General features: G+C 38.2%; 1 protein-coding gene across 6 annotated transcripts in view; it reads right to left on the bottom strand.

Moving 5' to 3' along the window:
• The window catches only part of LOC147150474 (C-myc promoter-binding protein-like), a 59,325-nt gene that overhangs the window by 22,660 nt on the left and 22,891 nt on the right, over positions 1-13,774 (bottom strand). For 4 of the 6 annotated variants that reach the window (XM_086024711.1, XM_086024712.1, XM_086024713.1 and 1 more), the window contains exons 5-16: positions 11,864-12,033; positions 9,411-9,691; positions 6,809-6,875; positions 6,606-6,664; positions 6,299-6,443; positions 5,919-6,094; positions 5,318-5,418; positions 4,932-5,147; positions 3,509-3,654; positions 2,190-2,228; positions 1,316-1,449; positions 484-616 (exon numbers count right to left, since the gene is read on the bottom strand). In XM_086024711.1, coding sequence (XP_085880837.1) covers positions 484-616; positions 1,316-1,449; positions 2,190-2,228; positions 3,509-3,654; positions 4,932-5,147; positions 5,318-5,418; positions 5,919-6,094; positions 6,299-6,443; positions 6,606-6,664; positions 6,809-6,875; positions 9,411-9,691; positions 11,864-12,033 — 1,667 coding nt within the window. The remainder of the gene's footprint in view (positions 1-483; positions 617-1,315; positions 1,450-2,189; positions 2,229-3,508; positions 3,655-4,931; positions 5,148-5,317; positions 5,419-5,918; positions 6,095-6,298; positions 6,444-6,605; positions 6,665-6,808; positions 6,876-9,410; positions 9,692-11,863; positions 12,034-13,774) is intronic. The other 2 variants (XM_086024714.1, XM_086024716.1) reach the window with 1 other exon arrangement.

Raw genomic sequence — 13,774 nt, 5'->3', positions numbered from 1 at the left:
CAATATTTTACTTTCATCAATTCTGTATTAATGTCATGTATTAGGAGTTGTAAATTACTACCACAACAAAAAATATTAGTATAGTCTGCAAATAAAAAAACATGAACACATTTTATGCCATACATAAATCATTGTTATCGTTAACTGCCTTTCGCTGAGTCTGTCCAAGAAGTTCACCTGTTGTTGAATAGCTTTTCTAATATTTTGGAAAATTGTAAGAATAAAGAGACAGGTCGATAGATTGTGAGGAGGTGCTTGCTACCAGACATATACAATGGAATGACCTTTGCTATTTTCATTTTATTTGGAAATGTACTGGTATGGAATGATTAATTACAAATTTATGTAGTGTATGCTGACATAAAATGTACAAATGTATGTAGTATATGCTGACAGAAAATGAACAACTTTTTCTGCTCTATCAAAGATAATTTCATAAATACTGAAGATAAGCCACAATGAAGAAAGCAGGATGACATTCACCTGCTTGCTGCGTCTAAACATGGGCGCAGGGCTGGTAGGACAGCTGTGCCTGGCATTGAGGCGGGAAGCTGGGGTCTGAAGCCCTTCCACTGGGTCAAACAGGTCAAGACTTAACACTGGGAAGCCATCATATCTAATGAATAACATGCATAGAGACATTATGAGTCAGATCATTTTCCACAAATTACTTTAGAATGTTTCTCTGTTCTAACTATGGCTAGGTTCACACCACAGGCAAATGTGACCCAGATAGGATTTTTTTTGCCCATATGTGACCTGTATCTGATTGTTTGACAGTCTCAACGGCTCTATTCAGATTTTTTCAAATGCAACGTGGGCCACTTTCATATGTGGTCCTAGATCGGATAAGTCTGAATCGAATCTGCAAAGTTGTTTGGAGTAACAGTGTTGACTTCATATTTGACTTAATGACTTAATCCCATTTCAAAGCATAAAGTGGACATTTATGGTGATAGTAGTAATTCAGCCACGGGTCAGATCAATTCATTTTTACGCACAGTTATGACGTGACATCATCTTTAGTGACGTTTCCATGAAATGAGATAGAAAAGCCTCACGTTATCATTTTCTCCAAATACTGTATTTCTACATCCTACCGAATCGCTCCACTGTAGAAATGTCTGGACTACATTTAGTTCCATAAAAACTTCATCGTGAGTGATGTCGTCTCTTCTTCTGGGTTCACAACACGACAGAGACCAAGGTCGCATTTATAATGTAATATGAACGCTTACACAAAAAAAATGTTTTTTTTTCTTTTAAATGATACCCAATTTGTAATGAACATTTTAATTCCTTCAATTTTTTCTACCTGTAGCACAGTAGATGCTCTTCGCCCTCATGCAGAGGAGGCAACTCTGGAGGTGTGATGAAGACCGTGTGCTCACTTCGGTGGGATTCATCAGTCTCTATCAGCCTGGTTTCCTCTGGCCTGTCACCATCTACCTGCAGAAGAGAGGGAAACATCATGGTACATTGACAGTACTTCACTTTCGGTACATCTTTTAGGTTGAAACCCAAATCCGGTGACCCAATTGGCCAAATGACTTTGACATTCTGACAGATGCTGATACCATGTGACACACATTTAAAAACTGCTGCTTACTTAATTTCAGGCCCTTGATGTATTTTCTGAAATTACCCTTTGAAAAGCCCCTCCAGCGTTGTTTTTCATCCATCCATCCATTATATGAACCGTTTTATACACACCTTATTCATTTAATAAAGCAGCCATTCTGTTCTAATCCAATCCCTGCTTCCGTGTTTGTGCTGCACATGCACCCCGTGTGTGTTTGAGAGCGGAGGGACCCGGGGAGACCCGGGATTTACTTGTGCGTTAGCACCAGTATTCACACCAGGATTGTGATCTCCAAAAGCCATCACAATGTGCTTTAAAGCACCCTGCTATGGCAAGCCATAGTGCGGAGGAGATCACTTAAGCCACACCTTGCGAAATAAGGCACAGGAACGACAGTGCACATTGTACACTGCGTGCCCTGCAGGTCTGGTGAATTATAGTAAGATTACAGTAAATCACTGTTGCTGTAAATGAAAAGGAACACAACCACACAATCCCATTTGGCAGAAACTGAGTCGATAGTATCTTATTTGTTCTTACTTGCATGAACGATTAAGATGAGGACAAGGCCCTAAAATACCCATAACAAACAATTGACATACTGTACCTTGACCGCCTTTTCAGCACTCCGATCAGAGTTGTACAGCTGCTCACGAAGAGGCAGAAAGAATAGATAGAATAGAAAAATTAAGTGAATGGAAAGAAGATTAAAATTGAAGACAGTAACACCAGATGGTAACAACACAACACAGTTGGTAGAATTTGAGAAGTTGGGTGATGTAGTCAGACTGAGATGGTAGACTATGTGAACAGTATCATTTGACAGTATCAAAATTTAAACATGAGTAACGTGTTTTTGTGCTCTCAATTTGAATGAAGCAATTTTGTTCCAAATCAGCATTTGACACCTTTATTATTCCATATTCACACTCTCACCATCACCAGTACTGTATAAGCAGCAGCATTACCAAAAACAATTGCCTCCATCTCTTAATAGCACTTATTTTAGTCTTGTTTACCTAACTATCAGGGGTGCAGTCAGAACATTTTAAGTGTGGTGGCCAGAGTGGGGTGGCTGTGCGTGCGTCCTTATATGTGTGCATTTTATTTTATGAAACCATGACTGTGGATGGTATTAGGGATGATTCGATCAGGTTTTATGACACCGATACCGATCATGCATGAGTGTGATCGGCCGATACCGATCACATGGAATACCTGTATATCTTTCCATTTATTTATGGTGACTGCTATTATGCAATATTATCTGAAAAAAAACAGCCATATTATTGCCGTAATTTTGACAAAAATCTATATATATTTTCAAAAGCATGAAGAAATACAAAACGTTGCTGGCACATTACAACAATTATCCTTTTGATTATAGAGTTTGCAGTGTTAAAAAAAAACCCTAAAAAAAACACTTTTTGTCATGTACTGTATGTTGTATGGTTTGACTTGTATTGAATATCATGAATATCATTAAAATGATCTTTTGAAAAATCATTCCTCTCTGACTCCATTTTATATGCCTCTAATTTTACGGATGGAAAGTGTGAGCGAATAATGTGTCAATCATATTTCCATGTTTTTAGTCAATAATACATTCCAAAAAATTCAACATCAAACCAGTAACATTTCATGTTTGGCAACTTTTCAACATGAATAAGCCATGCTACCAATGTAGCAGCCATGGCTAATCGTATAAATTGTCTGTTGTGCGCATGTTCATGAGGAGCATTGCTTTGCTCATAGGTGGGAGGGGATGGAGGAGTGAAGCGAGGCTGTATTAAAATCTTGCTACCACCTTCAACATCATTGCACCTGTAAGCACTATACAAGGCCGTTTTATTACTGTGCGCTTCTCATTTCGAATTTCCCTTTTGGGGATCATTAAAGGATTATGCTATTAATGAAGGCACTCACTTTTTCCACACATTCATCAAAGAAGGCCAGACTGGCGTCTTTGTCGCTAACAAAGGAGCACTCCTCAATAAAACGGATGAACATCTGGGTTTTGGTCATCAGTGAGTAGAACTTCTGGTGGGAGCGGTCACGGCTTTTCAAGAACCCTGGAGACATAGATGTTAATATTTTGTTATAAGTGCTACACATCACTTACATGCTCATTGTACGGCTCAGTTCAACTTTATGTTTTATAATAGTAAACCCTGAGCAAGGCTGGACATCCAAAATTTCCATTTTCTGCTCTCAGGGGGCCCAATTCATTGAAATTAAAAGAATAAAACAAATGTGCACACGAAAATAGAAAAAAAAAAAAACGGGCCCCAATTACCATTCATCAGAATACATTAACAGTCTAAAATCAAACAGTAAGAAACATAGGCTGTGCTCTTTTGTTTATCGTAATGTCACAAAACCATGCCTGTTACATTTGACATTGGCAACAACTATTCTCAAAAGAAGAAAAGTGTGATATTACATCATCCCCAAATGACTTCAGCTGCAAAGTGAATAAGTTCTCATGGTCAGGGGCCAAACAGAAGACATCAGCAGCTGACACGCAAATCTTCCAAATGAAAACAACCAACTTAGCACATTGTGTTTGTTTGACCAGAGGCCTTACTGATAACTGTTGGTTGGATGGATTCAACTACCCATCCATCCATTTTCTGAAGCACATGTGCTCATTAGGGCCACAGGTGCACTGGACCTTATCCTAGCTGACGTTGGGTGAGAGGCAGGATACACCCTGGAGTGGTCACCAGTCACAGGGTTCAGCCTTTCACCCTCATTGGCTGAGCATGACTTTTTTTTTTTATTTTTTTTTTTATTTTATTTTTTTTTTTTTTAACTTTTTTATGCTTTTGTCACATTATATTGATTGTGAACTGCTCTTGATGATGATGCATGTAGATGGCACAGTTGCATGCTACTATATTGCATTTTTGTAGAGTATTGATCGTTTCTATTATTGGATTGTGGTGGTAATTTAAGAGGTGGTTGAAGTCTGGTAATTCCCCCAGAAAGCCCAGGTACCAAATGCAATGCCGGTCACTGTGAGATACCATTAGAACTGGGAGGCAACTCTTCCATTAACTACAACTAGGCAACTAGGAGCTCCTCAACCATTAATTACAATTCCATCATATCACTTTTTAAATCTGCAGGAAGCAGTCAACCACAAATATAAACAGGTTTAGTCTTCTGGCAAATTATCCTAGCCATCATTTGTCTGATACTGATACAACGGGACTTTGTTTTATAGAAAGAAAAAAACAGCCAACCTGTGAGTGTGTTGTGAGTGTGTGTGCTAGTAGGCTAATTAGCAGGAATATCTCAATTGGTCCACTACAAATTTCTGTGTTCCAACTAAACTAAATTATACCTTGCAAGTCAAAAAGTGAGCTGGCATCTGTGGCCTTCTCAGATGGTGCCTGCGTAATGGGTCGCAGGAAGGAACGGTATCCCTTTAAAATGGCTGCCATGAAGCGCAGAAAAGTTTCCTGGATCTCTAGCTCCACAGTGTGGAGACTTTTCCCACAGCTTAATTCTGATAAATCACCGATGCTGAGCTCTTGCAGGCTATCAGACCGGTACTGACCTGAAGACAGGGAAATAACAAATTATACTCATGATTCTTGAATTAAAAAAAGAATATAAAAAAAATAATTAGAATGAAATATAGCCATAAACTTTAAAAGTATTAAGAGCTCCACTATGTCTGATGGAAAAGCATTTCCGGGTTATCAATCTGTAATAGTGGCAACTCACCATCAACTAGTTGCTGGTTGAGATTGTCCAGCACATTCATTAGGTTTTTACAGGCTTTCTTGGGCAAGCTCTTCCATGTGAGGGTTCGCTTATCTTCATTACTAGAAAATAAGACAGTTAGTTCTGGGTGGGCCACGGTCATATTCCTACAAGTCCTACACCGTATAACAAAACCTGTCGCCTAGGCTAGACCACTCAACTTAGAACTAATGATCTGTACATGTGTGACCATTGGGGAAATAATGAAATATTGCATGCAACCGTCTGTGCTCTTCATCAACAAATTAAATATTACATACAATACACAAAAAGGTCAACTGGTATGTGAAGTCAGAAAATCAGAACGACTGCAGCCATTGGTTGCAAATGAGAAATGCCAAGTGCACAGAGAAAACTTTTCATTTTTCTGACAAATGCTTTTGCCAGATTGCCCAAATGAGTACACAGCAAGCTAAATTAACCAGTAATTTTCTAATCAACAATAAAATTTGGAAATGTTTACCGAGAAATGAATAAGAAGTTCACTTTTCAAAAGGGGGTACGAATTTAAATTGAGCTGTATACAAATGGTGGAGAGTTAAAACGAGTAGGGTGCACTCACTGGAATATTGTGTTGGTGTCCAGGTCCACACAGCTCACATCTGGTGGCGGATCATAAAGTTCAAAATAACGAGAGTCCACCCCTACGATAAATGGGCATGGGGCACTCAACACATCAGCCAGTGCCAGGGGGCAAAGAGGAATATATGGGCATGGCCAGTGGAAGGGAAAGATCATCTGAGGAGAATGAATATTTCAAACCAACAGTTGTGCATTCACTTCAATTCCTGGTTCACTTCGCATCTACAGTCATTTATTTTGGTTATTGATGATGAGTGCATCATTTTAAGGAATATAAGATTGCATCACTGCAAAAATATACTGAAGGATACAATAGGAAATGACAAAAGCAAGTCAGTACATCTGAATGTAGCAACTTACAGAAACCAAAGCTTCGGTTACACTGGTCAGTACTGCGGGCCGTAATGAGTGAACCAGAATCTTTTGTTCAGTGACAGCAAACACCAGCAGGGTGACTGCATTCTCTGGACCCAGGTTCTGGAGCAATGTGGAAAAACGTCCGCCACTACAGAAAAGACAAATGCACGAAAAGAATGATCAATTCACGGGATATGAATTTTAGGCCTTGGAACACACTGTAATCTTTAAGTTATTGTGAGAATGACTGCTCAAAAAATGAACAGGACTACAAAACCTATGATACAGAAAGTTTCAAAAACACTTTTACCTGAGTGGTAATGGCGAAGATACAGGCTGGCTCAACATCAGACTGTCATGAGGGGAAAGCTGTGGAAATAACAAGATATATAATATATTTAAGTCTGCAAAGATAAAAAAAAATTTATAAGCCCTTTTGAGTTCGCAACAGTTACACAAGATCACGTTTCACCCTTTTGCTGCACAACAACTACTCTTAAAATCTAAGTTTACCTGCACCAGGATGCGAGGTCTCTGAGAGGAAGGGAAGGGAACTTTGTGCATGAAATGAGAAATGTGCCTGTGAAGAAAACAATATCATAGTTAAAAACAAGAGACAAGTATGTGTGTGTATACATATATATTAGGGATGTCACAATATCCAAATGTCACGATACGATAACATCACGATATGGACCTCACAATCCGATAATTATCCTGATATTGCGGGGGCGGTTGGCGATGTACAAAAAGCTCACGATATATTTAAAAAAAAAAAAAAAAAAAAGAAAAGAGCTCATTAAAAAAAATAAATAAATAAATAAAATCACAATATTCTTTTTTTTTTTTTGGTTCATTTTAGTACCGATGTCATTTTTACATGCAAACCTATTATATAAGTGCCAATGTTAAGATCCTCCAAGTGTCCCTTTAAATTAAATGTACTAATATACTAACCACCAGAGGGTACTGGAACTGCACAAATGGAATACAACTTGGGCTTTCAAACTGATTTTCTGTTATTAATATTCATCATGACCACAAGATATATTGTGGCAGTTTTAATATCGCAATACCATGATATTGTGACATCCCTATATGAAATAATACAGCAGACAAGATCTGTAATGTCAAATGCAAGGGTTGTCCTAAGACTCTTTTTGAACACCATTATTGTTTTAATGTCAGCACATTCTCCTTAGAAGTGCTCTACACAGTATTTACATCACTACTTAAATTAGGATAATACAATCACAGCCTTTCTGCATTCAAGACTTTTTAATGCAACTTAAAACAAATTTAATGCCCACCTTCAAGCGCGTATGCACACTAGGGGTGTAACGTATACGTGGGTGTATTAATACATTTCGGTATGGCATGTTCGGTTTGGTCCACCTTGCGAACCGTTTCTGATCAGTTTTTATTATTAGCGCGAGCTTACGCACGGGCGCTACTGACTGTTGCACGCGGGAGAGGAGGGTAGCGGCACAAAAGAGAGAGCCAGAAAAGAGCCAGAGCTCGAAGGTCCCCCCGTACACCGCGGTCTCCTGTTTGGGAACATACTGTAATGAATACTTAGATGTGTCATAGGCTGTTGCTGCTGAGTGTTTAAAGATTTCAGTGTCTTAATAATTTACAAAATTAAGAGATCTCTATTGTTTATGTATGTTTTATTCCGGTGTAATTTCTTAGAATATCACCCGAATGGTTCACTTTTATTTATTTTTTCTAAAACGTACCGTTTACTTGTCATCTTCTCAAAATAAACATAAAAAAAAAAAATCTGTTTTTTGTACCGAAAATATACCAAACCGAAGTTTCCAAAAAATCGAACCGAAATGTGATTTAACGTACCGTTACACCCCTAATACACACACATGCGCACAAAATTACATTCATAGATACATATATATGAACTGTTTGGCTGTCAGTCAATAACATTTTTTAATCATACTTAATCACGGGATTTCTTTTCCTCTCCAAGTTTTGCATACTCTCATTAATTGAAAGTGGATAAATAGTTTACCTCATAAAATGTGGTTGTATCTTTTATTTTATTGATAGTCATTTAATAGTAATTTATACTTATTCAAATTAAAAAATGTGTAGTATCCAGTTAAAAGGTATGACTTTTATACTGAAGTGTGCAGTCATTAATGATGCAGCTTTCCTGCAAACAAGCCAGAAATAACACCAATTATGTTACACATAACAATCTTCAGGAGTTGCTGAATAATATATACCCCTAGTCTAAAGAGCCTTGGAGTTAGTCCATGTGACAAGCTGGGCATACACTCGGCTCTTGGCTCTCAAAGGGGTCTGGGAGTGCCCATGCAGACCCCCAAGAGCTGTAGCAACCTAGCTCAGTGCTAATTGCTAACCGGCAGCCTACCAATTGTGTTTTAATTTAATTAATGCTTCTAGACATCATATTTAATTCCATTTTTGGCCTTAATCTTCACAAAATCCATTTAATGAATTTTAATGCTTTTTAATCACTCACGGAAACCCTGAATTAAAACATCAAAGTCTGTTGGCCACAGTATGTTGTCGCTTATTATCTGAGAGAAGGGTGATGGCAGCAACAAAGCAGATCAATGCTGCATAACAGTGACCTGATTTGAACAAATCAGTGCCCAGAGCTGGAGTGGACAGGCTAGGTTACCGTTAAGTTACAGAACTAAAATCCCTGAAAAACAGGCTAATGCTGACCTTCCTCCGTTCCTTCCTTAAAAAACATGTTTTTTTTATGCGTTTTCAGAGTAAGAAAGGAAAGAATGGTGCACACTTCTATTTTGTACTATTTTTACAAATACAGTTATGCTAAAGATCAACAGACGTAAAGGCAAGATATTTATCATTAACGTGTATGTGCAAACAGGGTACCAGGAGAAAGAGATGTATTAATCAGATTTATAATAATCAGATAGCAGCTGTTTAAACGATAAAGGCATATCATATTATGCTGTTTAGTTGATCACTTGAATAACTTCATAATACCATAAATGCATAAAGAGCTGATTTTTACTGTGTATGTAGACAAAGCAAACACTACCTGTATATTTTCTAAACAAATGTGGAAGATGTAGATAAAGACAAAATAAACAGAACTCACTTCTCAATCGGCAGGGCATGAGGGCCAGAGATGGAATAGCGATACAGAAAGGTCAGGAACTTGCGAAAGGCATCAAAGAAGGGCCAATGAGAAAGCAGGCAGATACATTTGTTGGTGTAGACAGAGCAGGTGTGGGAAGTGGTATTGGTGACATCAGGTGGGCTGTTATAGGGGGTGGCTTTGGGTGCATCTCTGTTAGGTAGACCCAGCTGAAAGCTCTGTTGATCAGTGAGACACTCCTGTGGGTAGGGCTCATAGAACTGTATGGCAGCACCATATACCTGAACGCAAAAAGCTGTGTGTTAGATTAATAGCTCATCTCTTAGCCACAGTATAATGTTATCCCTCGATCAATGCATCTACACCAGCATATGCTTGCCTCAATACATTTGGAAGCCTATAGATCTACATCTACAGGCAGTCCTCATGTTAAGACGTACGCGACCTACGACGTTTCGATTTTCCGACACCCGTGCCTCCTCCTTCATTTTGTCCCCAGCACCATAGTGACTACGTTTACATGGAGTCAATATTCGGTTTAAAATCAAAATTCCGATTTCTGAAACATTCTGAATATCCCGTTTACATGAGTGAGCGGACAGAGTTGCTCTGGCATTTGAATAATGCACTGTGTACAGCGACACATGGCGTCATGACATGACAATGACGTCACAAAGTCATTTCTGCTTGTTACTTTCAACCGTCAATAAAACAATTGATATTCATGTCACTCACCACATGAATGAAGCAGCCGGTTTCCTCCTCGCTCTAAAAGTGTACTTTTGTGCTGCGTCTCTGAGCTTGTTTACCTCTGCTTGGGTATTTGCGGTGCTTCCGCATACAAGCACTCCCTGTACTACAGAGACCAGTATTCCTTGCGGTTGAGCATACGCAGAGTGTCTCGATCGTGTCTGTACGCGCCGGCAGTATCTTTGCCTTTTTTGCCCTCCGCTCCTCCTTCTCCATCCACTTCTCAGCAGTAATGCTAAGTACAGCATCTTATGTTTGTATTTTAATGTATTTCCGTTTTTTAATACAAAGTATTTTTACGTAAATTTCGACTTTAACAGTGAAATCCGACATACGCCAAAATTCAGGTTACATCGTCAGTGTAGGAACGGAACTCTTTCGTAACGTGAGGACTCCCTGTACATCTCTATACATCCGTGTAACACTGCCATGCAACTGAAGACATCTACTCAAGAGTAGGGTTGTCACGATACCAAATTTCTGTTTCGATTCCGATACCAATATGTATTTCAATACTTTTTGCAAACAGGTTAAACACTCAAATGTCAATATTTTCCTTTATTTTAAAACAGACTTTGGGAACAATAACTTTAATAGCTTTCTCGACTGAATATATTGGCACTTGATCCATACAGATAAACTCTGCAACTGCCCTGTTGAGCCTTTTAGCATCTTTGCTGTCCTTTGGGTACTTCATATGCTGTTGAAAGAAATCTAGGTTGCTTATGAGTTGGTGGTGTCACCCTCGCAAAGCCATTAGCACTAGACTTCTGTTGTTGGTGGAGGGAGAAGGTACAGTATTTTAATTAACAGGATCATTTTAATTTGAATATCATTGCTTTATTTTACTTGTTCTTCTTATTCAAAGGGTTTGTATTTTGAAACTATACATGAAACATTTAATGGACATAACTATATTAATAAATTGAGGCTCATTACATCATCTAGGATAGGATTAGATATTGTGGGCTGATAAAATGTTTTACAAAAACATGTTTCAATATAGTATTTAAATTATATAATGTTTATGGTTCTTGAAAAAGGACGACCTCCCACACAAAACCTCTTTAGTATACTTGCATTATTAAAGTAATAGTTTTAATGTATTTGATGATATGATGTCATTTTCTTTCATAATTGTAAATTTTGTATGTTGTAAATCCACTTAAGCTTCATTTGAATAAAATCTCACATCAAATCGAAATCGCAATATCTGTCAGAAAAATCGCAATCCAATTTTTTCCTAAGATCGTTAGGAAAAGTGTTTCTTAATGTGCTGTGTGTTATTACTGTGTGTGGCTATTATACAAAGGGTTGAAATACACTAACTTGAACAATGTAAAGCAGTCAACTAAGCATATTGTGGCTTAATGGAACAAGTAAAGTCAACTGAAAACCATCCGGACAGGTGTCACCATTAATCTTTGTATTCAAATACTGCATGTGCTTTTCATTCTTTTAATCTTAAAAAGTCAGATGTGCAAGTTATTAAATTACTACACACACAAAGTGTTCAGTGGAAAAAAGGCATTTGTTAATGCTTTTATGGTTTTGGCTCTACCAGCTATGTCAATGACAGTTAGTTAGCCTGGGACCTATCAGTTAGTGGTAGCTTCTTCTGATGGTGCTGCAGAGAGGTTTGATAGTCGATTGGTTGGGTATGGGAGTATAGACAGAAGAATGTATCAAGTAATCCATCCTACCTTCTCTCCAGAGGCTCCAGTTAGGACAAATGTAGAGAAAACAGGCAGTGAGTATTTGGTGTTAACAGGCCAACACTCAATTGTGGCCCCCATGGGAAGGCAGAAGAGAGGAACAGATTCTGGCAGTGGGAATGACTCATAGTCCTCCTCTGGATATCTGCTGAATAACCCTAAACGAGAAAACAATAAAACAACCATTTGACAGCAATATAAGAGCGGTAGAGAGAACTGTGACTCAACTAAACAGAAAAGGCATAACTTTACAGAGCCAGAAGAAATACCAGCCTTATCAAAGCTTACCAGTGCTTTGTTATTACATAGGGATGATTTGTTACAATAAATTTTACTTGCATTTACATGACACATAGATTGAAAAAACGCTGTCATTGGGCCAACTCATTTTCTTTATAATTATACATTATGCTTCACTAAAACATAAAGCTGGAATGTGAAAAGAAAAATGACAGCTTTTGTGTGGCAAAGTTCAACAAAAACTACTGAATCATGTCAACTTTGTGCATAGCTTCTACTTTACTAGTGCTATGTCCACCTACAGATATGTATAAATAAACAGAGCATGTGCGGTAAAAGTGTGACCTTTAGATAGTTTAATGTGGAATGAGTACTTGAGCAATTCAACTATATCCAACATTTGAAGATATCCAACAGAGCAATGAAACAGTTAAAAGTTAGTATCAATTTTGTTTTGCTGAGTTTGCAAAATCCTGTTGTCTTCAAGTGAAGACAGATGTTGCATGAGAATGTTTGTCTCCAAGCTCAAATATTGCCTGACCTAGCCTGCAACACTGAAAATAAACATTGCGTTTCCAACCTATTAGTGAAAAAAAAGAAGATATCAATTTGCTGGAAATTCCAGTTTCCTCCCTTTACTTTTGATATTCAAGATTTAACAGATGTAGTAATAAACTGTGATACGACATTTTTTTCCTTACGAATTAAATCAATATGCAACCACTTAAAAAGATAGATAACTGCCAAGTGGTATACTATATCTTGGATTCCATTCCAATGAAAAGACTCCAACATGTTTCAGCAAGCTTGCATGTACAGCACAACTATACAATAGTCAATTTAGGCAGTCCTCTTGACACAGTTTTTTCTGAAAACATGATACAAAAAAAAAATACAAAAAAAAATACAAAAAAAAAAAAAATCAAACAAGCTTGTTTGATTAGGTTTAATGTGATAAACATTTAGGACTATGTGAATCTTGGCAAGTGATTCAAATTATCTTCCATAAAACCACAATACTGTGCATACTTGTTAAAGGGGACATCTAAGCCCTGAGCAACTGTGATGTCCTTTTCAGTCGACAGAAGAGACAAAATGGCCGCCCCCTGAGATGGCTAAAATAGGTGGATTAACTCTTATTCCACAAATGCAATATTTATCAGAATGCCTTTGGGTTACTAATGTGTGGTTAAAAATAAAATAATGCAATATAGAAATAAGTGGAGAACCACTATTATCAAGAAATAAAACAATTATTAAGCGACACGGTGGTCGACTGGTTAGCACGTCCGCCTCACAGTGCGTTGGTCATGGGTTTGAATCTGGCCCCGGCCTCCCTGTGTGGAGTTTGCATGTTCTCGCTGTGCCTGCATGGGTTTTCTCCGGGTACTCCGGTTTCCTCCCACATTCCAAAAAACATGCATGGTAAGTAGATTGGACACTCTAAATTGCCCCTAGGTGTGATTGTGAGTGTGTGTGTGTGTGATTGTTTTGTCTCTGTGTTCCCTGCGATTGGCTGGCAATCAATTCAGGGTGTCCCCCGCCTACTGCCCGAAGACAGCTGAGATAGGCTCCAGCACGCCCGCGACCCTTGTGAGGATGAACGTTATAGATAATGGATGGATGGAAAACATTATTATTGCTCAATAACTTTAACCA

This window comes from Filicampus tigris, chromosome 3 (genome assembly GCF_054856515.1).
Source record: "Filicampus tigris isolate MCC_2025a chromosome 3, RoL_Ftig_1.0, whole genome shotgun sequence".
Lineage (NCBI taxonomy): Eukaryota > Metazoa > Chordata > Actinopteri > Syngnathiformes > Syngnathidae > Filicampus > Filicampus tigris.
The sequence above is the reverse complement of the archived record's forward strand: the minus strand, read 5'-3'. Positions and strand labels throughout refer to the sequence as shown.